The 21214-nt window shown below is 38.9% G+C and overlaps 1 protein-coding gene across 1 annotated transcript in view; it reads left to right on the forward strand.

The window, feature by feature from the left end:
• Positions 1-21214, forward strand: part of WDFY3 (WD repeat and FYVE domain containing 3) — a 151730-nt gene that overhangs the window by 72670 nt on the left and 57846 nt on the right. Inside the window, 8 exon segments of the mRNA XM_054514773.1 lie at positions 2491-2958; positions 4311-4409; positions 6655-6848; positions 8994-9451; positions 11375-11458; positions 16761-16938; positions 19576-19790; positions 20958-21070. Coding sequence (XP_054370748.1) covers positions 2491-2958; positions 4311-4409; positions 6655-6848; positions 8994-9451; positions 11375-11458; positions 16761-16938; positions 19576-19790; positions 20958-21070 — 1809 coding nt within the window.

The following is a 21214-nucleotide window of genomic DNA, read 5'->3' on the forward strand; positions in this document are numbered from 1 at the left end:
AGCCTAAGTTCTTTACCTAAGATTCTGTATCAAATACTCAGTTATTTTGGTCTCAAATATTTTATTTTGGGCTTGGTACCCAAAGAAGAAAGCTTAGGTCTTTTGTCTTTGAGGACAGGTCCAGCCTCTTCACTGCAGAGCTTGCAGAGCTGACAGTTTTCTATGTGGAGATTTGAAGAGATTATCTTACTGGAGAGATGCACTGATTTGATTTATAGTGTTTTAAGCTGCTCTCTTACTAAATTGATATGAAAGGCTGATGTGGCTGGCTTGATTTTTTTTTTGGTTGTTTTTTTGGTGTTTTTTGGTTTTTTTTGTTGGTTGGTTGGTTTTTGTTTGTTTGTTTTTGGGGTTTTTTGATTTTTAAATCCTTCCCATTTTTCACTTTGCTTTCTGCTAGCTTTTGTCAGCTCAGGCAGATGTAACTTGTGAACTGAAATTGTTATTTCATCACCACTGTGATCAGAGCGATAAAATCTGTGATGTAGTTGAAACCAGTCAATTACAATTTGGAGATAAGGTTGAGGAAGTCTTGGGGGACAAAGGGTTGTATAAAAATAAACTCATGTTTCATATCCTGTGCATAAACTTAAAAATCAGGTTAGTCTTGTATGTAACTAAGGAGTTTGGAATTTAATAGTGACCGTAGAGCTACTTTGAACTTTTATGAGATATGCCACTACACAAGAAAAGTTTACGCTAGGATTGCATTTACAGATTTATAGACTAATGAATATACATCCTAGGTTCCTTGGACAGTGACATCCTTTCTCTGGTATGGAGAGAGTTCATTGTTCTTAGAAATTGTTTTTCTTTTGCACTAAATATACAAAGAAGGTGAACACTCAGAGTTTAATTTCTTCATGTCTTGATAATATTTTTTTTAGGGTAATCAGCTTGTCTGGTACAATAATATGAGAGAACCATGGTCTGTTGCAATCTGCAAAAGAGTTCTTTTCCTTTGTGGTGGTTGTCAGGACATCTCTGTTCCTTTTACCTGCTTTTCATAATGTTTGAAAATTGTCTTTTTATGAAGACTTTGTTTTCTCAATTTACTAATTTCTCAATTATTTCCATTTAAATCATTTTAGTTCATGAACTCTGAAAAGCTGGTTAGAATTTGGTTTCTTCAGGGGTCCTCCTAATAATCAAAAATAATTTATTAATCTACTTGATTGCCTGGAACAACTGTTGATACTAAGTTAGAATATTAATACTTGTATCTGACACTATTATGTTCCTGTCACATTTAAGAAGTTCTAAATCCCCTCATTTGAACATTTTCATAGTAAAGAAAGCATGTGAATAAGTCCTTTTAGGAACAACTGTGTTATAATGTAACTAACATTCTTCCAGATGTGAAATTGTTCCAATCTTCTGTTACTAGGGAGTTTTCTCTTGCCTTCTGGAGAAATACTGAAATGGAAGCTGGGGAGGCTAGGCATGTAGTTAATTGCATTTACTGTTCAGCTGGGACAACTTAGTTTACAAAAATGAAGAGAGTAGTGTGCCATAGAGAATACATAATAAATAAGAATTTTTTGTTTATGAAAGGCTTTTCAAATCAGGTTAAAAGTTTGCATATACCTTTATTGGAAAAAAAAAAAGATTTTATTGTTAAAGTATCCTAAATGCTTTGTTTAGATTGTCTTTAAAGTTCTCACTCTTGATTGTGTATTTTGTTAGTTATATTTTACCATTAGTTGTTTTCTGTATCATGGGATCTGTCCATTGTGTCTTGTACTATTCCTACAGAAGTTTAAAAAGTTGAATTTAAGGCATCTTTTGAGTAGAATAATATCTGCCCATAGAAAATTTTGGGGCACACTCATAAATGATGTATTCTTTAGCTAAGTGCATGAGATATCAGTCAACTTGAAGGTACTTACAAGACGAAGTGTGACTGAGTTTAAAGCTGTGAGATATTTGTGTGCTAATATTATAGCTACTTTATGCTTTACAACTCTTTCCCTCTGTTTTAATTCTGTAATTGTTAATAGTACTGGACCCTGCCATAGCTTTTTTTATTCCCAGCTGCAAGGGCTGTGTTCTGCGTTATGGAACACAGAACCTATCACTGTCGCTATAATGAGTTCTCCTATGGCATGGGTGCATCATGAGCCGGCTTTGTTTTGTCTCTAGGACTGTACCCCATGTACATTTTAACACTAAATCAGTGTACTTATCTATTTTAAAGAAATTATCTTTGATCAGCATCTTTAGCTGCTTACATAAACTCTTACTACCAAATATATATTAAGATGCCATCTTAAAGAATAGTAGGTTGTGGAATTTGCAGTGTAAGTGGATGTGCAGAGGCTTTTTTGAAGTTAATTTTAATGATGTTTTTATTAAAAGTGACATCATACACTGTTATTCCTACTTATTAAAATGCATGGATCATGATTAATAAGTGTATTCATTGTTTATGATAATTAAGAACTTTTCTCTTTCCTTTTTCCTCCCATCCCACTTTATTTCCTGATTTAGGTCATAGTGTGAGGAATATTCAAGCATTTTCTGTCCTCCAGAATGCGTTTTTGAGAGCAAAAACCAACTATCTAGCACAAATCATCCTTGATGCCATCACGAATATTTATATGGCGGACAATGCCAACTACTTCATTTTGGAATCGCAGCACACATTGTCTCAGTTTGCAGAGAAAATTCCTAAACTTCCAGAAGTGCAGACCAAATACTTTGAGATGCTGGAATTGGTTGTCTTCAGCTTGAATTACATACCCTGTAAAGAACTGATCAGTGTGAGCATCCTTTTAAAATCCAGCACTTCTTTTCAGTGTAGCATCATTGCCATGAAGACACTCTTGAAGTTCACTCGTCATGATTACATCTTTAAGGATGTCTTCAGGGAAGTGGGGCTTCTGGAGGTGATGGTAAATCTTCTTCATAAATATGCAGCCCTTTTGAAAGATCCCACTCAGGCACTGAATGATCAAGGTAGTGTGTCCATTTCCATTTTTCTAATACTTGTCTTTTTTGGCTGGAAATACTGGAGTCTTGTATTTAAGAGAAAGGAGAGAGTCTGAACATGTACCTCAAGGCCTGAATTCTGCTGAGGACTGCTGTGCCATCTTAAAAGCTCATTGGAATTGCTTCTCAGTTTCTTGAGAGAAGCTCGAGGCTAACTTTAATGAATGATGCTGTATGAATGCAAAGTAGTACAAGCTCGTATTTTCCTTTCTAAATGATTTTTTGATGTACTGGTTCAATATTTGTTACTTAATGTGGAAAAAGTATAGGGACAATGCATACCATCAATGTTCCTCCTAACAAAAGGTACTTTGTAACTTTGTGTTTAGCCGCAGATTTGAAAAAATACTATAGAGTGCATATCTGAGCTCTTAATAGGAGACTTTTATAAGCTGGGTCTACATTTTTCTAAGCATTAAAAAAAAATAAATGAAGATGAGTTGTCTCCAGACTGGAGCATCTCAGATAAGCTGTAGCTGCTAGGCCTCCAAAGCAGGCTCTGCCACGTGCCATAGGAGCCTACATGCACAGACAGACAATTTTTTTTACATTCTTCATTCAAACTGCAGTCAAGCTTGTGTGCATCAGTGACACTTGATTTTTAACCATAACTGCTGGATGTTTCACCTGGATTTAATAGTATGAAGCTTCATTAGTGAGTGATAGCTGTAGGTTAGTTGCAAAGCTTTGCTCCCTTCAACTCCATTGGAAAACGCATCCGTTCTTATATTCCTGTAAATAAATGGATGAAACTGTCATCTAATCAGGGTGCTACCTGGGTGCACATGTCCTTGTGTTGGGGTTTACCTTTTATTAGAGTAAGTTAAAATAACCAACAACCCTACTGTTTTTCCTGGAGTGTTTCTCTGTGTGTACTATGCCAATTGCAGTGTTGGTCTGCTACACCTGTTAAGCAATCAGCACGTTTGCTGTAATTATGTGAGTGTAGTTTTGTGGGTTTTCTGCAGAGTTTCTCTTTTCAGGTACTGAAAACTGAACAAGAGCAGATGCAGTTAATCTTCAACTGGTGGTGTTTTGTGGCTTGAGGAAACAATAGCTGCAATGTCAGGAGCTCACAATGCTCTAAAACTTCAGTTTAAATTATTGTCTTTATAAAATTAACTTTTCATATGATTCATGGTTAAGCTTTCCCAGGAATGCATGTGTAGATTAAATCGCAGCTTGCTTTGGAAAATTTTTGGGCTGCATGCTCACTGGAGAAGCAAAGAAAATAAAAGTGTTGATGGAAAGTATTAAGAAGCATCTTTGAAAAGAGTGATATTTTCTATGACTTTAGCTTCTGAATTTTTTTTTTGTAGTGGATTCAAGAAACAGTTCATTTGAGGACCAAAAGCAGCTGGCTTTATTGGTTATGGAGACCCTGACAGTACTACTACAAGGATCAAACACAAATGCAGGTGAGTGAAGAGATTGTTGTCAAGATATGTATAAAGAAAATCATGTCTTGACTTTCTATCTTCAGGCCAGTATTCAACTACACTGAAATACACGTTCTCTCTGGCCAAGTTTTCCTAGCAAAGAGAACAGACAGCATAGCCTAGAGTGCATAAAATAAGGAGAACAAGATAGTGTTTAACTTAAATTTCTTTGGTATTGTTTACTTGAAGGCAAACACCAGACCCATCACTCTTCAACAGGTCTATAATAATTCATGGTAGTGTTTGTAAGACTGTTTGGATATTCAAAAATTTAAGCACATAATTAGAAATGTAGTTCAGTGTTCAGTGTCATGTCTACTTAATGTAATGGCTGTACCTTTAGTTAAGATCTTTTTTCATTTATATTAAAGAGTTATTCCCAGTCAATATGTACAAACAGGGCTCTGTTACAGTTGTCCTTTTGTAAATGTAAGGCAGTTCTGTATTATAATTCATTAACCAAGACTTAGTGATTTTGAGACTGTGGTAGCATCCATCTGCCTTGCAACAAATCCTTGACTGCTGTTAGATGGCATTCCTGACCTCACCTAGGAAGCATCAGTCAGCCATCAGGACCTCCTTGCTGCTTCTCAAGACTGATTTAATATCTGAATATCCACTGGAGAAACAACAGTGGGAGTGTAAAAGACATCAGCACTTTGGGATGATGCCACAGATGATTTTTCTGAGGAATCTTGGAGAGTTCAAGGGCCTCATTTCATCAGTAGCTCTCCCAGTTCTGGAGTAGGACAGAGCATACAGGACGCGCTGAGAAACTATTTCTCAAAGAGTTTGGCTGCTGTCTGTACTGGGATGTGAGCGCAGTGGCGCTGTATCCAGAGGCCAGCAGGGGTTATAGGTCATCACAGAAGCATAAGTAGGCACAGCCTTGCAGTGATTCATACCACACTCAGTGCTTGGTTTCTGATTTTAAACCAATCTCTCTGATAAGCTTTCCAGAGTATTGCAGAACTGCCAACTACATTTCAACAGGAAATTTGGATGTCAGACCCACACAGGTTTGCTGGATAGTTGAGAACCTACACTAAGAGTGGGAGAAACATAAAATGTTATCCCAGTCTCTATGAAAACCTGACCACAAAGGAGATGGGCTTTACTTCTGAAGGGGAGTGCAACAAGCTCGTCTGTCTCAAGGTCTGAGGTCTCTCCTTTTGCACTGAATCCATCTCTGATGCAAAGGACATCAGAGAAAGCAGGAGACAGGAAATGGATAATGGGATTCATGTCAAAGGATCCAAAGGACATCAGAAAAAGCAGGAGGCAGGAAATGGATAGTGGGATTCATGTCTGTGTATATATATGTGTGTGTATATATATATATATATATATATGTTAGAGGGAATCAACGTATCAACTTGTTAATCCTGAACTTGGTCATTTAAGCTGCTCTTTGAGTTTATCATCACATGGAAAATTATCCCTTTTGATGCAGTAATGCAGCATTGATCCATTTCCCCAGTCAGTTTTCATCTTCAGTAATTAACATAAGAGCAATGCTCTAGGTCCTGACACTGTACTAAACACACATTATATATGCCATATATATACACTTTGGGGTTTGTAATGCTTTCAGAATCAATTTTCTTATAATTTTTGGTTATCACAGTAGCCAGCAAACTTGAAAAACATTGTTTGACTTATGCTTAATCTGTACAGGGATAGGTCTTGTCACAAAAAATCTGCAGAATCTTACAAATGATGTGGATAGACTGAACCACTTCTCAACCAGTGCTCATGCCCAGAAACATCCCAGTTATATTTTCAGTACATAGTGCATTTAGGTCATTACTAAATGTAAGATAACACTACCCTAAACCAGAACAGTATATGGTCCTCACAAAACACGGAGGGTTTGGTACATTTTTTATTTCATCCTGAGACCCTTTGACCTCTAGCATGTAAAGAGTAACTGCTGTTGGAGAAACAGAATTATTGAGGAAATTCTTAGAGCTGACCTCCATCCTTGTACACAATGCCTTGAGTGAAAAATTTTGTCAGAAGACATTGAAGTTCTATTTTTGTTTGTGTTAGAGGAGGAAAAATAGTAGTAAATCATTTCACATCCATAGAGCTAAAACTCTGCCCTTCATTCTGTAGAAATGAAAAGTAACACTTTTGGTGTTGTTTTGTTGTAATTATTTGCCACTGTTTTTATTTTGCTTACTCTTAAAAGTGCTTACTCTGCCACCCTCTTTCTGAGCAGGCATTTTCAGGGAGTTTGGTGGTGCCAGGTGCGTGCACAACATTGTGAAGTATCCGCAGTGCCGCCAGCACGCGCTGATGATCATCCAGCAGCTGGTGTTGTCACCCAGTGGAGAGGATGACATGGGCACCCTGCTGGGGCTGATGCACTCGGCCCCACCTACGGAACTGCAGCTCAAAACTGACATCCTAAGGGTACGTGAAGGGTTCTTCTTCAGCACTCTTGCTCCTACGGTGCGGTTCCAAGAGAGAAAACACTGAGAAGGGCGTTGGATTGAGCTGGATTGGATGGGTGATGTTTAGGTAGTATGTAGATTGTCTCTGGAGTTGAAATACGTATATTTGATCCATGCTTTTATTTTTCCTTTCTACCATCTATATCCATGGTAGGCTTCAGAACTGGAGCTGTAGGCTAGTGAATATGTTTTTAGCGTCATCACATTTGTGGATAGAAAATTAGGTTCTGCAGTTAGGATAATTTTCCCTGGTGGGTTCTTACTGAGTTAAAAATAATGGGAATACAAACAAAAAAAAAGGCAAGCAAGTAACATACATTTATTTTCAGCTCTGACTTGCATTTTCTGTGGCATCTTATTTTACCAATTTTTATCTATGAATGCTGAAATAATTAATATAAATGCAAATTGTAATGATCATAGTAGAAGATAAAGCTGAAGAACTTGCTTAAGCAAAATAATGGAATAGTAAGAAAGTAAGGCTGGGAGTGGAGGAAGAAGCAAGAAAACTCTTGTCTGTTTCCTGTTGTATTAGGTATTTCGTTTGCTAATCTAGACCCACAATTTCTCCTCAGAGTAGTTAATGTTATTTTTTAAATTGACAAAATACTGATTTATTTTAGGGTAGAAAAGCTGAGGCAAATAGTAGAAAGCAAATGAGTCTTAAAGAAGAGGACTCAGGCATCTAGGTTAATTTCTGTTCAAAGGAGCTGTAGTATTTCTCTGGCAGATGAACAGCTTCATATTATTCCAAAAGACATAAAGAAAAGCTTGTAATAAAACTATTCATTTTCTGTGTAATGTCTGTGAAGGTCTTGAGCAATTTTTGAGCATGTGTTATTCACCATACCTATGGGGAAGGAAAAGATATTGGAGTTCCCCAGAGGATTTAACAGAAAATCAGGATTTCTGTCTTTCCCTTGACCTGTTGTACTTGTCCTCCCTTGATGCTGTTCTCAGACGTTTTGGTTATGGAACTGACAGCCCAGAACAGTGTGGTGATGTGTCTCTTACTGTTTGTTCAAGTTTGTCAAGAAAGGAGATGGTGCCTTCAGAGGAATGACAGTCTTGCTATTTCACTACCTATCTTCTGAGTGCTTAAAAAAGCAGCTTGATTCTGAAGAAGTAAACTTTCAGTCATGGGAAATTCTCCCTGGCCTATTTTTCTGTATCAGTAACATTTTTCTGTTGTTTATGATGCTTTCTGTAGGGAGACTTTTTCTTCTTTATTCACACGTCGTTCAAACTTCCCATGACAGGTATCCTTTTTGTTTGTTTTTGGCTGTATGGAGGGGCTTCTCTGCCTCCTGATTTCACAGATAATGAGTATTATTCTCTAGTACCCAAGTTCATGTATTTTCTGCTGTTTATACCATGGCTTTGCATTTATTTGTTCAGCAAGTAAGGTTTTATCCACTTTCGTTTCTCTCTACGGCTTACTTTTGAGAAGAAACTCTTAAAATATAGTCTCAGTCTCAAGTCAAAGATTTATAGAGGAAAGCTAAAAATAAGTGGGCATATTTGGCTAACTTTTACTGCCTGAATTTGCTAACTGAGTTGTTACATTTGAGTTCTGTTGTGGATTCATAGCTGCCAGGTCTTTCCGCATTGTTGATTTCTAGGGGACTGTTAGGATGCACCAAGGTTTGGAATTCTCATTGCTGAAAGAAGTAATTTGCCTTCTCTTGTTTGAAATTGTTTGTGAAGTGAGATGGCAGAGAAGATTCCTTTCTAACAGAGATACTCTCCACCTAGTCACTAAGAGAATTATTTGGCAATTTTGGGTTCCATTCTGGGCTTGGTCAGGTCTTTTCTGTTGGAAGGTAATTTCTTATTTCTAAATAAGGGTCAATGTTCTACTTTGCCCCCTGATACTTTTATTTATTTTGTAAACTTTTGAGTTATCAGAATTTTTGTAGTAAAAGTAGACCTTCAGAGATTTCAGGCATTACCAAGTTCTGACAGACAAGTGACACGAGGATTTTACTGCCACAACAATGTTTTGTGAACAAAAATGTTCCTACCTTTTTCCCAGGCTGTTTGTAATGCTGCTGCTTGTTGTTGCTGTTGTTTCCCTGTTTTGATTGTTTGTTTTGTCCTACAGGCCCTACTCTTGGTGCTGAGAGAGAGTCACCGCACAAGAACTGTTTTTAGGAAAGTTGGTGGATTTGTGTACGTCACATCTTTACTTGTTGCCATGGAAAGATCTTTGTGCTCACCACCTAAGAATGGCTGGGAAAAAGTAAACCAGAACCAAGTGTTTGAACTGCTTCACACTGTGTTCTGCACATTGACTGCAGCAATGCGCTACGAGCCAGCCAACTCTCACTTCTTCAAGACAGAGATCCAGTATGAAAAACTGGCAGATGCTGTTCGATTACTTGGCTGCTTCTCAGACTTGAGGAAAATAAGTCCCTTGAATGTCTTCCCTTCAAATACACAACTGTTTCAAAGGCTTTTGGACGATGACCTAATATCCCTGGATTCTGTGTCACCTACTCTAAGACACTGCAGCAAACTTTTTATTTACCTCTACAAGGTAGCAACGGATTCTTTTGACAGGTATGGCCTTTGCTTTTTTTTCCCTTCCTTTTCTTTCATCTTCTCTGCCTGCCCCACACTAGTGTTCCCCAGAATAGTTCTCTTCAGATACCTTCATTGCTTTTGTATTTCCATTTTAATCTACTTCTTTCTTCCTTCACTCCACTGAGAGGAGGATAAGGTGTTAACATCTGACCAAATAATGACTTAGCTTGCTGGTGTTCTCCAGGGTGTACAGCATTCTCTCTGATGTTGGATGTTTTTATCGTGGCTGCAGTTAAAATAGAGATATCAGTTCATGGTTATATTTGATGTGTTGAAGCAACCTGTTGGTTGATAGGCTGACAGGTTGCATTATCATAATTAGAAAAACTATGCTTTTACTAAGTGAAATGAAAATTTGGTTGTTGAATGTCATACCTACTTCATGTTTCATTTGATATGGAACTTTAAAGTAAATGATTAAATAATACCATGATTAATTTAAAAACATAGGATCATTTAGGCTGGAAAATACTCTTAAGATCAGGTCTAACTCCAAGTTTGGCACTACTAATCAACCACTAAACATGTCCTTCAGTGCCACATCTACATATCTTTTAAAGACCCCTAGGGATGATGACTTAACTCCATCCAAGGGCAGCCTGTTCCAATGCTTGATAAACCTTTTGGTGAATTTTTTTTCCAAATATCAAATCTAAACTTCCCCTGGTTCAACTTGAGGCCATTTCCTCTAGCCTTTTGGCTAGTTATTTGGGAGGAGAGGTGGACGCTCTACTGCTATGACCATCTCCCAAGTAGTATTAGAGACTGATAAGGCCTTCCCTGTGCCTCTTTTTCTCCTTGCTTGCACATAAGATGAACATCTTGTTTGGCATGGATTTGCTTGTTCTTTAAAGTTTTAGGTAGTCTGTAAATTATTGTTTTTTTTAATTTAACTGGGAGACACTCCCAGAGTGAAACAACTTGAATTTAAATTGTAGTGAGACTCAAAATGAACAGAAATGTGTTTTAAAGGTTCAAAATGACAACAAAACCTTGTGAAATATGTATTGAAGACTGGCTTGTCTTAAAGTAGCTTTTGCCACAATTTAAGGTACAAAACATGAAACACAAACCTAACCTTTGTATCTGGGACCTTCAAGCTATTTATACCCCAGCCTTTGAATGTATGTGACCCTGTTATAATAAGATGGGCCATCTTGCCCCCAAAGCAAGAGATCTTAGTGCTTTTCTTTTCTTTAATGAAAATTTTAACAACTAACAAACCAACAAAAAAACCACCCTAACACACTCTCGCACTCACACTCTGACATATTCACCAAAAAGCCAATTTCAGAAGTCAGTTTAATTAATCTCATTTTGAAGTGTTATTAAAGCATTCAGGTAGCAGGAGGACAGTTTGTATTAAGAGTGTGTTACTCATACTTAGAAGTTGACACTGGCTAACAGTAGAGAATGAGGGAACAGTGGGGTAAGTAAATCACATGGTGATGTTGCATAAGATACCTCACGAAGTTCCCTTTTTTTTTTTTTTGGCTTTTATTTTCAGTGATTTTTTCTTCTTTAAATTTTCTGTTCATCATTCGTTATTGAATTTACATTGACTTTATTTCTTATTCCTGTTGGTTATATCTAATTTACTGAAGCTTTACTTCTCCTCTGAATTTCTGCTGTTGAGCGCTGAAAGATGTTCTGCTTTGCTGGTATCTCAGCAGAGCACTGAACAAGCACTGCAGAGTCACACCACAAGACCTGTGCACACTTTGCATTTCTGTGTGTTCACCTGAGGCTGTCGTTCAATTTGTCCTTTGTCATCCATGTTGTTTCTGAAGGGTGGATCCAAGTAACTATTTTATTGGTGCTTTTGTAAAACTAACAAGCTTATGGCCTCTGGTTTCTTCTCTAACCTCTCTGTCCTACCCCTGTCTGTTTTGTCTGTAGTCGTGCAGAACAGATCCCTCCTTGCCTGACAAATGAGACTTCTCTCCCCTCTCCTTGGGGTACGCCAGCTTTGTCCAGGAAAAGGTACCGACCCTTCAAAGAGAAGCTGATCTCCTTTCCAATTTTTCTCTCTTGCTGTTGTGTTTCTTCGTTTTGGGGGAGGGATGTTTCTCTTAAATTGCTATTCTGAGGAGTGCATTTCCACTTGTGTGTTTACTGGATAAAAAAAATGTAAAGGCATGTTTCATAGTGAATCCTAGGCAGTGATGAGATTAGAGATGTCTCCAGATTTCCATAGCACTTAAAGTTAGGCTTGTGTTTCAAAACCAAACAAAGCCTAGTATAAGAAATTATCTAAGGGAGGTATATATCACACTCTCAGGAGCAGTTCAAAGGGATTCAGACTGTGCTAGTACATCAATGAATACAGCAGGATTTCTTTTTTCTGACTAATTTTTCAAGGAAGCTTACTTTTGGTGGAAGGTGGATGCTTGTAAAGGTGCTCATTTGTTAGTAATTGCAGAGAATAAAAGGTAAAGAATGAACCTGTCAGTACTTGACTACCAAATCATGTAGAGACATGCTGAATTAAAAGGTTTGGAAAGAAAGCACAAATGGCCCAATTCAGAAATCCAAGCACCTGCTTTCACTCCCAAGCTAGTCTTTTCTTATGCATCTTAATGTGTCTGGTAGACTTTAATATTTTTTTAAAATAAAGGTTACTCTATGAACAGTGTTATTTACAGGTTTGTGCAAATGCAAAAAAAATTTTCCTGGAGTCCCCAGGGAAGGGAGCAGCCCTTTTCTATCTACAGATGGAAGTTAGACAGAGATTTGCTTTTGAGAGCTAAAAAAGCATTTGAAAGACACAGGGTTATCTGACATGCAGGTGCCATGTGTAGAAAATACGATCATTATTGATTGGTATACTGCTTAAGATAGGCCATCAAGCTTCATGCTTGGAATGTAAAATATTTTGCAAAGGAAAACAACCAAAGATGCTTTTGGAAACTGATTTGAAAGGAATGTTTATACTAAAGCAGGTTAATAAAGAGAACCTTTTTTCTTTACTGAGTGATGTTACCCAAGTCATACCTGGGTATTCTACAGGGGTGGCTTGGACAAAGGCACCTACCCAGTAACCCAGAACCACTTGATTGTAATTTCCTTTCTTTTCTAACACTGAGGCATTTAAGAACAAACATTATAGTTTACAGAGAAAAACCTTAGCTGCCAAAGTATTTTCCCTGCCATTTACTCTGAAGAAACATGTGAGAAAACAGTGTGTCCTGTGGAGGCTCTTTACAGCTTCAGCCCTGCATTAACCTCTAGTGTTGCAGATTGCCCATCCCTTTGCTACATTTTGCTGTTCTCCCAGGTGTAGGTGGCAGGGCTGCTCAGGTTCACTGAATTACTCAAATACACAGATATGCAAAGACTTGCAGCAGAACGCAAGCAGTGCCTGCCAAACAGGAGCTGATTCCAGGGTGTGATGAACAAGACTGCCAGATGGGTGGCTGACGCAGCCTGGAAATTAAAATATAAATATAGCTATATAGGAATAGATACATTAGGCTTCCCTTGGGTTTTTTTGTGGTACTGAAAATGCAAGCAGTTGCTTGAAAACCCAAGGTAAAGATTGGGTAGTTTAAAAAGTCATTATCCATGTGGGGTGCTTGCAGCAATTCAGGTAAGCTCCAGTACAGTAATGTAGGTACTTGCTGGGGTTAAGTGCTTTTGAAATGGATTTTCACAAACAAAAAAAGCCTTTGGATTGTTACAAATTGTGTAAGACTCAAAGTAAAAGTGGACAGAAAGAATGATCATGCTTGCCTGGGTGACTTTCAGATCCTTTCTGAAAAGCATGTTTTAAGTTAAAAAAAAAAAACCTAGGCATTCCAGAAAGTCTGTTTGAACAGCTGTCTGCTTTCTCACAGCATCATGTTTGTCATTCCTAGTGAATTCAGTGCCAGTGGCTGTGATCTTTCTGCTTTCAAAAATAAGCAGCTTGGGGTTTGTAGTCCAATATTATTTTTTTTCTCCTCCTAAATGTCAGATACAGTCAAATTCTGTCAAAGTTGACTCTTCCCAGAGAAGTGTTTGCTCTTCTCTTACTGTTTTCTGTCTCCTTTGCTTTGCATCCCTGGGATCCTCCCTTGTTGTGGCCTAGTTTTCTGCCTTTTGACTTGTAAGATAGATGCCTGAGGGAGAGCCCTCTGTTGTTTGGCTAAAAGAGCAAGCAGACACTGTGCACACAAATAATTCTTATAAACAAAAATAGCACAGTTCTGGTTTCTCACACAGTCTAGAATAGTTTTAGATGCACTGATATGCTAGTATTATTGTCTCTCAGACATGTCTCAAAGCTGTATTTTCCTGTGGAGTGCTGCCCTCCAAGTGTTCTCCTTTATGGAAGCAGAGTAGGTGGGACTCCTGCAGCATGTGTTGGGATGGCAGTACATGGCTGTCCTCCCTGTTACCTGGAATGCATTGTTCTTCCACACCTGTGTAATTTGGATCAAGAACTACAGCTTTTTCAACTCTTTGATTGTTGTAAATTTTAGCAGAAATAAGCATTTTCTCTTTTTTTTTTTTAAGGACATTTTAGTACTGACAGGGTAAAGTAGAGATATAAAGTAGAATGTAGCTTTGGCTTTTTAGCCATTATTTTTAAAAAGTTTATGTAGTGATCACTCTTGGGGAATGATATGCAGAGGGTTTATCTGCAGTAAATCTTACTTATTTCTTTCCAGATCAAAATGCTGTTGTAATTTTCATCAATAATTATAGCTAATTATATAACTAAAGTTATATTAATTAATTTCTCTTAAATCATATATTTTATTAAATTAGATTAGACATACAGATGCATTTCATCTTGTGTACACTGCCTTTTTCCATTATCTGCTTCTTCTTCTTCTTCCTTAAAGGAGGCATGTAAGAATGTGGAAGTATGGCTAAATTAATTTATTGCAAGTTCTACCCTGACCCATAGAACTATAACATTTAATTAATATTTTGGAAGGATTTTGTAAGATCTCTTTTCTTTTTTCTGTGTAGAGATATCTTTACAAGCTGGTTTTTTTTCCCTCCTGAATTGATACAATTTCTCCATGTATATGGAAATGTATATGAAAAAACTAAAAATTGAAGGTATTTTAAAATTACGTGAAAAACTTTTAATAATATATGCTTTAAAAAAGAATTCTTCTGTAGTCTGCTAACAGGAAGCCTAGTCTGGACTGTATTGCCTTTTCGGTTGTGTGGAATGTTGCAGTCCAGGTGGTTTGAGACCAGGATCATATTTATGTTTGTGGCTCACAGTGAGCAATGTTTTTGTTATGTTCTCTGTGTACTACCATGTCTTAACCTCATAATTTACCTGACAAGGTGAATGTGATAGTGCAGATCAGTGTGCTTAAAAGTAAAATTTGTACTTAAAAGTGGGCAGAATGTCTTAAGGAATGGATTTTTACTAGACTTATGAGAATTCTTAAATATAAATGGATATTTAGGTTTTTTAACTGCATCCTGTAAAACTTGCATTGAGATGCTCAAGGTGACAGTGGAAAGAGGGTGCAGATTTCTCCTTCAGATGAAGAGCAGTGCTTTTAGGATGCATGAGAAACAATTGCCTGTGTTCCAATCTCTGCAGTAAGTCAGGGCAGAGGCTTGAGATAACATCTCTTTGTGATAGTATTACCAGTTGTTACACTGTTCTTAATTCCATTCATTTTTAAAAGCAACAATGAAGCCTTTCTTACCTGCTAGATGTTTCTATAAGTGGTGGAGCTGACAGAGAAGTTTAGAAAATTAATGGCTTAAGGGTTTGTAAAAAACACAAGAAAAATTCATTTAGGGAGATCTTTTTCTTAGCAGTTGGTTTTAATAGAATTGCCATATTACTTTCTGTTTCCTGTAAGCATTAGCTAAATGAGTAAAGCATTGGTAATCTAATTTTTCTTAAAAACTCTCTTTTGAACAGTACTCTTGGGTTGTTCAGGTGCCAAGTTTTTGCTGATCTGCCATAAAGCTTTTCAGTAGGAACCTTTTTATTGGAACATTATTTATTGAACCAGTTTTCCAGCCAGCACAAGAAGATTGTGCTGTGCTTCCTGTTGTCCTGTTTTAGGCTGAATAATCTGATGTCTCAGCCTTCCCCCACAGATGTGTTTCTTGTTGGGGGATTGAGCTTGATGGCTATGTTTAGGGCAGAATTGTGTTTGCAGCCTTCCTCATTTCCCATCTATGTCCTGTTTTTCCCAGGAGAAGGAGGTTGCCTTGTTGGAAGTGTCTAAAGGATGAGGAACAGCCAGTCTCAAAGTCTAACTTGTGTTAGGGTCAGGGTTTGAGTAAATTTCTGTCACTGAGAACAGAAGCGAGGAAATAGTTCTTTCAACTGATATGATAAGAAGAAACCCTTCTTGTTTTGCTGTATTCAGTTGTAAAATAAAGGATAATACGTGATCATCAAAAAAATTTTTTACACAGAGTTTGTTCTATTTCTTCTTACAAATAAGCGTATGATAAATACTGTGGGCTATGGCGATTTGGGTTGGGGTTTTTCTGGGTTCGCGGATTTTTTCTTTTGGGGGTTTCTTGTGTGTTTTGGTTTTCTTTTTTTGTGGTGAGCATGAGTCTTTCAATCTCGCTTTTGCTTCTAAAGCACCATCTTGAAAGCATATGTTCAGTATGCTGCTCATGCTGTTTGTGTGTTGAAACCCTTGCTGAAAGAAGAGTGGCATCAAACTGATATCTCCAGGAGTTTCAATGAAGAACATGTTTGCATTTCTCAGCAACAGTGGTTGCTTCTAAGTCAGTGTGTCAAATCCTCTTTTCCCTGGATCAGACTAAAGCATCTTCATGCAGAACCAAATGGCTGTAACAGTCATGGAAGGCCTAGGAACATACAGATTGCTGGCATGAGCACAGAGACCACCCTTCTATTCCCCTAGGCCGATTAGAGATTGCTGAGAGTTTTGTGATAGTACATTTCATAATCAGTTGTTAATGAAAAGCAAATGGGGAGACACATGCAGAGAACAGGAGCCAGTGGTAGATTGCTCACTGCAGTTGTTGTGTGCTGCCACTGCAACTAGAATAAAAAGAGGGAGGCAATAAAAACAATCTCTTAATTCTTGAAACTGTGTAGCACCTGGGAAAGACACTTCCAAATTCAAGAATAGTTGAGAAACTGAAACTTCTCCAGGCTGTCTTTAGGGAAACATGCCCAAAAGGTTTGAGAAGAGGAACTCTTGTCTAACTGAGGGAAGAGAAAGGAAAAGGGAGTAACATCTATAGGCCAGTATAATTTTACAGCTGTTTGAAAAATGCAGAGCTTATAATGGCTGGGTGTTGTAACCATGGGATGTTTTCTGTCCTGCAGGCACACATATCATTCTGTTTCAACACCTCCTGTTTGCCCTCAGAAAAACATAGCTGATGTGAAACTCCAGACAGGACCCACATCCATACAAAGCTCTGATGCAGTCATTATTCACCCTGGTGCTATGCTTGCAATGCTGGATCTTCTGGCCTCTGTTGGATCAGCAACACACCCAGAGGTAAGGGAAAAAAATGTGTGGTCTGAAGCTTTGGGAGTTGCTGGGGGAAGGGATGGCTGTGGGAAATAGGAAAGCTGGTGATGTCCTCTCATTTTGTACTGAAAAACTAATATATTTCCCAGGTTGAGTTGTATAACTGGTGGCATAGAGATCTGAAAGAAATTTCTTTATTTCATGGGCTTTCTTTTGTTTATCTCTTTCAAACTCTTGTAAGTAATGTAAGTTTAAAGAAAGGTCTGAAGTGGCCATCAGATAAGTTTCCAAGCACTGTGATTAATTCATGTTTTCCCTGATTTATTTGGTATTAATGCATACTGTGAGGACACAGGACTGAACATCATATCTTAGGCTATGCACACTGTTTGAAGGAGCTGGAATATGTTCTAGTTCTAAAGTTGTTCTAGTTAAAGTTCTAAATATGTTCTAGTTCTAAGTTATACTGACTGCTTTGTACAATTCCCAACCCAGAATGTCTTTGAATGTGAAGGATTTGTTGGACATTTTTGGAAGTTGCTTATGTATTTTTGTTTGAGATGTCTTCCCTGAAGAATACTTTTTATTTAAAAAAAATTAAGAGTTCTGAAAGCTTGCAAGAATTACTAGATTCTTCTTTCTTGGTCTCTACTGGTGTAGTAGAAAGCGTGGTAACTTTCTGCCTTCATGACATAAATTTGACAAGTATGTTGCATACATCTTTAGTTTTGTAGAGGTTATGGTGGTGGTGAGGAGCAGAATGAAGCCCATATAATCCAAGGGGAAGTAGTTAGCAACCTGATACACAAGTTAAACATTCACAAATCGATAGGGCTGGTGGAATCTGCCCAAGGGTGCTGAGGAAGCTGGTGGAAGTGCTCACCGAGCCACTTTCCATCATTTACCAGCAGTCCTGGCTAATCAGGAAAATTACAGCTGGCTGCAATTTAGTCAATGTGATGCCCATCTACAAGACTGGCCAGGAAGATCAGGGGAACCACAGGCCCCTCAGTCTGACCCCGGTGCTGGGGAAGGCTTTGCAGCCGATCATTACACATCCCATACTGCAGCACGTACAGAACAGTTGTGAAATCAGGCCCAGCCAGCATGGCTTTATGAAAGGCAGGTCCTGTTTAACTAACCTGGTCTCCTGTGACAAGGTGACCCTCTTGGTTGATGAGGGAAAGGCTGTGGATGTTGTTTACCTGGACATTAGTAAAGCTTCTGACACTGTTTGCCGCTGCATTCTCCTGGAGAAACTGGCTGGTCGTGGCTTGAGTGGGTGCACTCTTTGCTGGGTTAAAACTGGCTGGGTGGCCAGGCCCAGAGTGGTGGTGAATGGAGTTACTACACCCATCTGGCAGATGGCCACCAATGGTGCCCCCCAGGGCTCAGGACTGGGCCAGATCTGTTTAGTATCTGTGTTGATCTGCATGAGGGAATCAAGTACACCCTCAGTCAATTTGTGGATGGCACGAAGTTCAGCCAGAGTGCTGATCTATTGGAGGGAAGGAAGGCTCTGCAGAGGAATCTGGACAGGCTGGATTGATGGGTTGAGGGCAGTTGTGTGAGATTGCCAAGTGCTGAGCCCTGCTCTTGGGTTGCAACATCCCCAGGCAGTGCTGCAGGCTGGAGTGGCTGGAAAAGACCTGGAAATACTGCTCTACAGTATGAGCCAGCTGTGCCCAGGTGGCCAAGAAGGCCAATGGCATCCTGGCCTGTATCAGCAAGTGTGGCCAGAAAGACCAGGGCAGTGATCATACTTGGTACTGCTGAGCCTGCACCACAAGTCCTGTGTCCAGTTCTGGACCCCTCACTACAGGAAAGACACTGAGGTGCTGGACCCTGTCCAGAGAAAAGCAGAGGAGCTGAGGAAGGGTCTGGAGCACAAGTCCTGAGAGGAGTAACTGAGGGAGCTGGGAGTGTTTTAGCCTGGAGGAAAGGAAGCTCAAGGAGGTTCCTTACCTCTCTCTAAAACTACCTGAAAGTAGGTTGTAGCAAGGGGAGGGGCAGTCTCAACAAGTCAAACAAGTGATAGGCTGAGAGGAAATGGCATGAAGTTGTGCCAGGGGAAGTTTAGGTTGGATATTAGGAAAAACTTCTTTACCAAAAAGGTTGTTAAGCACTTGAATGGGCTGCCTAGGGCACTCTTTGAGTCAGCAGGCATGGAAGTCTTTAAAAGACATGTAGATGTGGCACTTGGGAACATGGTATAGTGGTGGGCTAGGCCATGCTGGGTTAAGAGTTCAACTCAGTGATCTTGAAGGTCTTTTCCAACCTAAATGATTATGTTTCTAAGTTACTAGGAATAGCTTCATAGTCACAAAAATAAGAGTTTCTAGTTCTCTCTAAGCTGGCTGTCTTTGCTGGTGAAAAGTAGAGGTTAGTTTAACCATTCTTACCTGAATTATTTTTCTTGACCATAGTTCTGCTAATCCTTTGTCTAACTAATTACCCTTTTTTGTGCAGAGTGTTTCTTTACACAGACATGTGCACACACACACCCTGAAAACACACAAGTGCATGCATGTATATTTAAGTATAGTTAATTTTCTGTATTTATTGCTAATGGTAGTTTCTTTTCTATTATTATGTATAAAGCCTTTCTTCTATTTTCCTCCTCAGTTTGCACTTTCTCAAGCCCTGTGCTGTTCTCTTTTACAGCATGCGCTGGATCTGCAGCTGGCGGTGGCCAACATCCTGCAATCTCTGGTGCATACAGAGAGAAACCAGCAAGTCATGTGTGAAGCTGGGCTCCATGCACGACTTCTGCAAAGATGCAGCGCTGCTCTGGCAGATGAGGACCACTCCTTGCATCCACCACTCCAAAGGATGTTTGAAAGGCTGGCCTCCCAGGCTCTGCAGCCCATGGTGTTGAGGTCAGAAGGATAGCCCTGAAGTTCAGTTGGACTGAGGCCTGCAGCCTGCACTGTCCCTGGCTCACTGTAAATGGCTGGCAGTGGTAGAGAGCCTTAGTGACCTGATGTGGTAGAGATAGCACAATATCCCATTTTTTCTCATCAAATAGGTTGTCTCTTGACAGAGAGAGACTTTTTACCAGGGCCTGTAGTGACAGTACCAGTGCTACAGGTTTTAAAGTGCAAGAGGCTGGATTTAAATTAGACTTGAGGAAGACATTTTTTACAGTGAAGGAGCTGAGACACTGGAAGAGGTTGTCCAGAGAAGTTGTGAATGTCCCATCACTGGAGTTGTTCAAATCAGGTTAGACAGGGCTTTGAACAACCTAGTGTAAGTGAAAGCAGTACCAGCACACAGCAGAGGGCTTAGACCAAATGACCTTTAAAGGTTCCTTCCAACCCAAACTGTCCTGGGGTTCTGTGGTCTCAGCTGTAAGAGGGAATTTATTTGTATTATTTCCTATGGATCACTGGCTGGCTGACCTGTAGCCAGGACAGCTGCTTGGTTCCCCTCAGCGACATGTAGCTGTGTCAGAAGGGATTCTGCAAGGAGCCCTTTAGCTCATAGTCACATTACAGGGACTTCAGCTTCTCTAAGCAGAGCCGTTGATAGCCTGAGTAGCTCTATAGTGAGATAGTACAGTTATCTAGAGATACAGGTGTTGATAGCTGTGAAATGATTCCCCCAGCCAAATAGGACACACTGGTAAAACAAAGCTGAAGTCACTTACTTCAGCCTATGATCTGCCTCTCCAGAAGAGTTCCCCTTGCTGGACATACATCATCGAATGTCCTGATGTTCTCCTACAGAATGCAGCAGCCTCCTGCCATGTTTTCAAATGATGAGAAGGGAATTATCAAAATTGCTTTTTTTTTATGATAAATTACTTTATCAAAATTGCTTGATTTTCAAAATAGCATCAAATTTTGAAAGCATTTGTTCCTAAATTAAATTGTTTTGAATGGATCAAATATGTTATGGATCATTATTATGCATTGGATAATTTTCTTAGTTAAAAGTTTATTGCAAGCAATTACTGTCTTTTTTAAAAGTGCTATTAGGTTTGGTGCCACTATAGGCAAATAAGTAGAGAAAAATACTTCCAAATTTTTTTTTCTCTTTCTTAGGGAATTTTTACGCTTGGGAAATCCTTTGAATTGTGGAGCCTGGGACAAAAAGTTGTTGAAACAGTACCGAGTGCACAAACCGAGCTCACTGAGTTTTGAACCAGAAATGAGAAGTAGGTGCTCAAGTGCTAAAAATGTGTGTAAATAATGTTTCACTCATGTCCCCCAATTGCATACCTATTTAAAATTTCTAGATAAGCATTCATAACAACCCAACTTTACCCCAGCTTTGTATGAATGTGAAATCATCAGAACAG

This window comes from Molothrus ater, chromosome 4 (genome assembly GCF_012460135.2).
Source record: "Molothrus ater isolate BHLD 08-10-18 breed brown headed cowbird chromosome 4, BPBGC_Mater_1.1, whole genome shotgun sequence".
Taxonomy (NCBI): Eukaryota; Metazoa; Chordata; class Aves; order Passeriformes; family Icteridae; genus Molothrus; species Molothrus ater.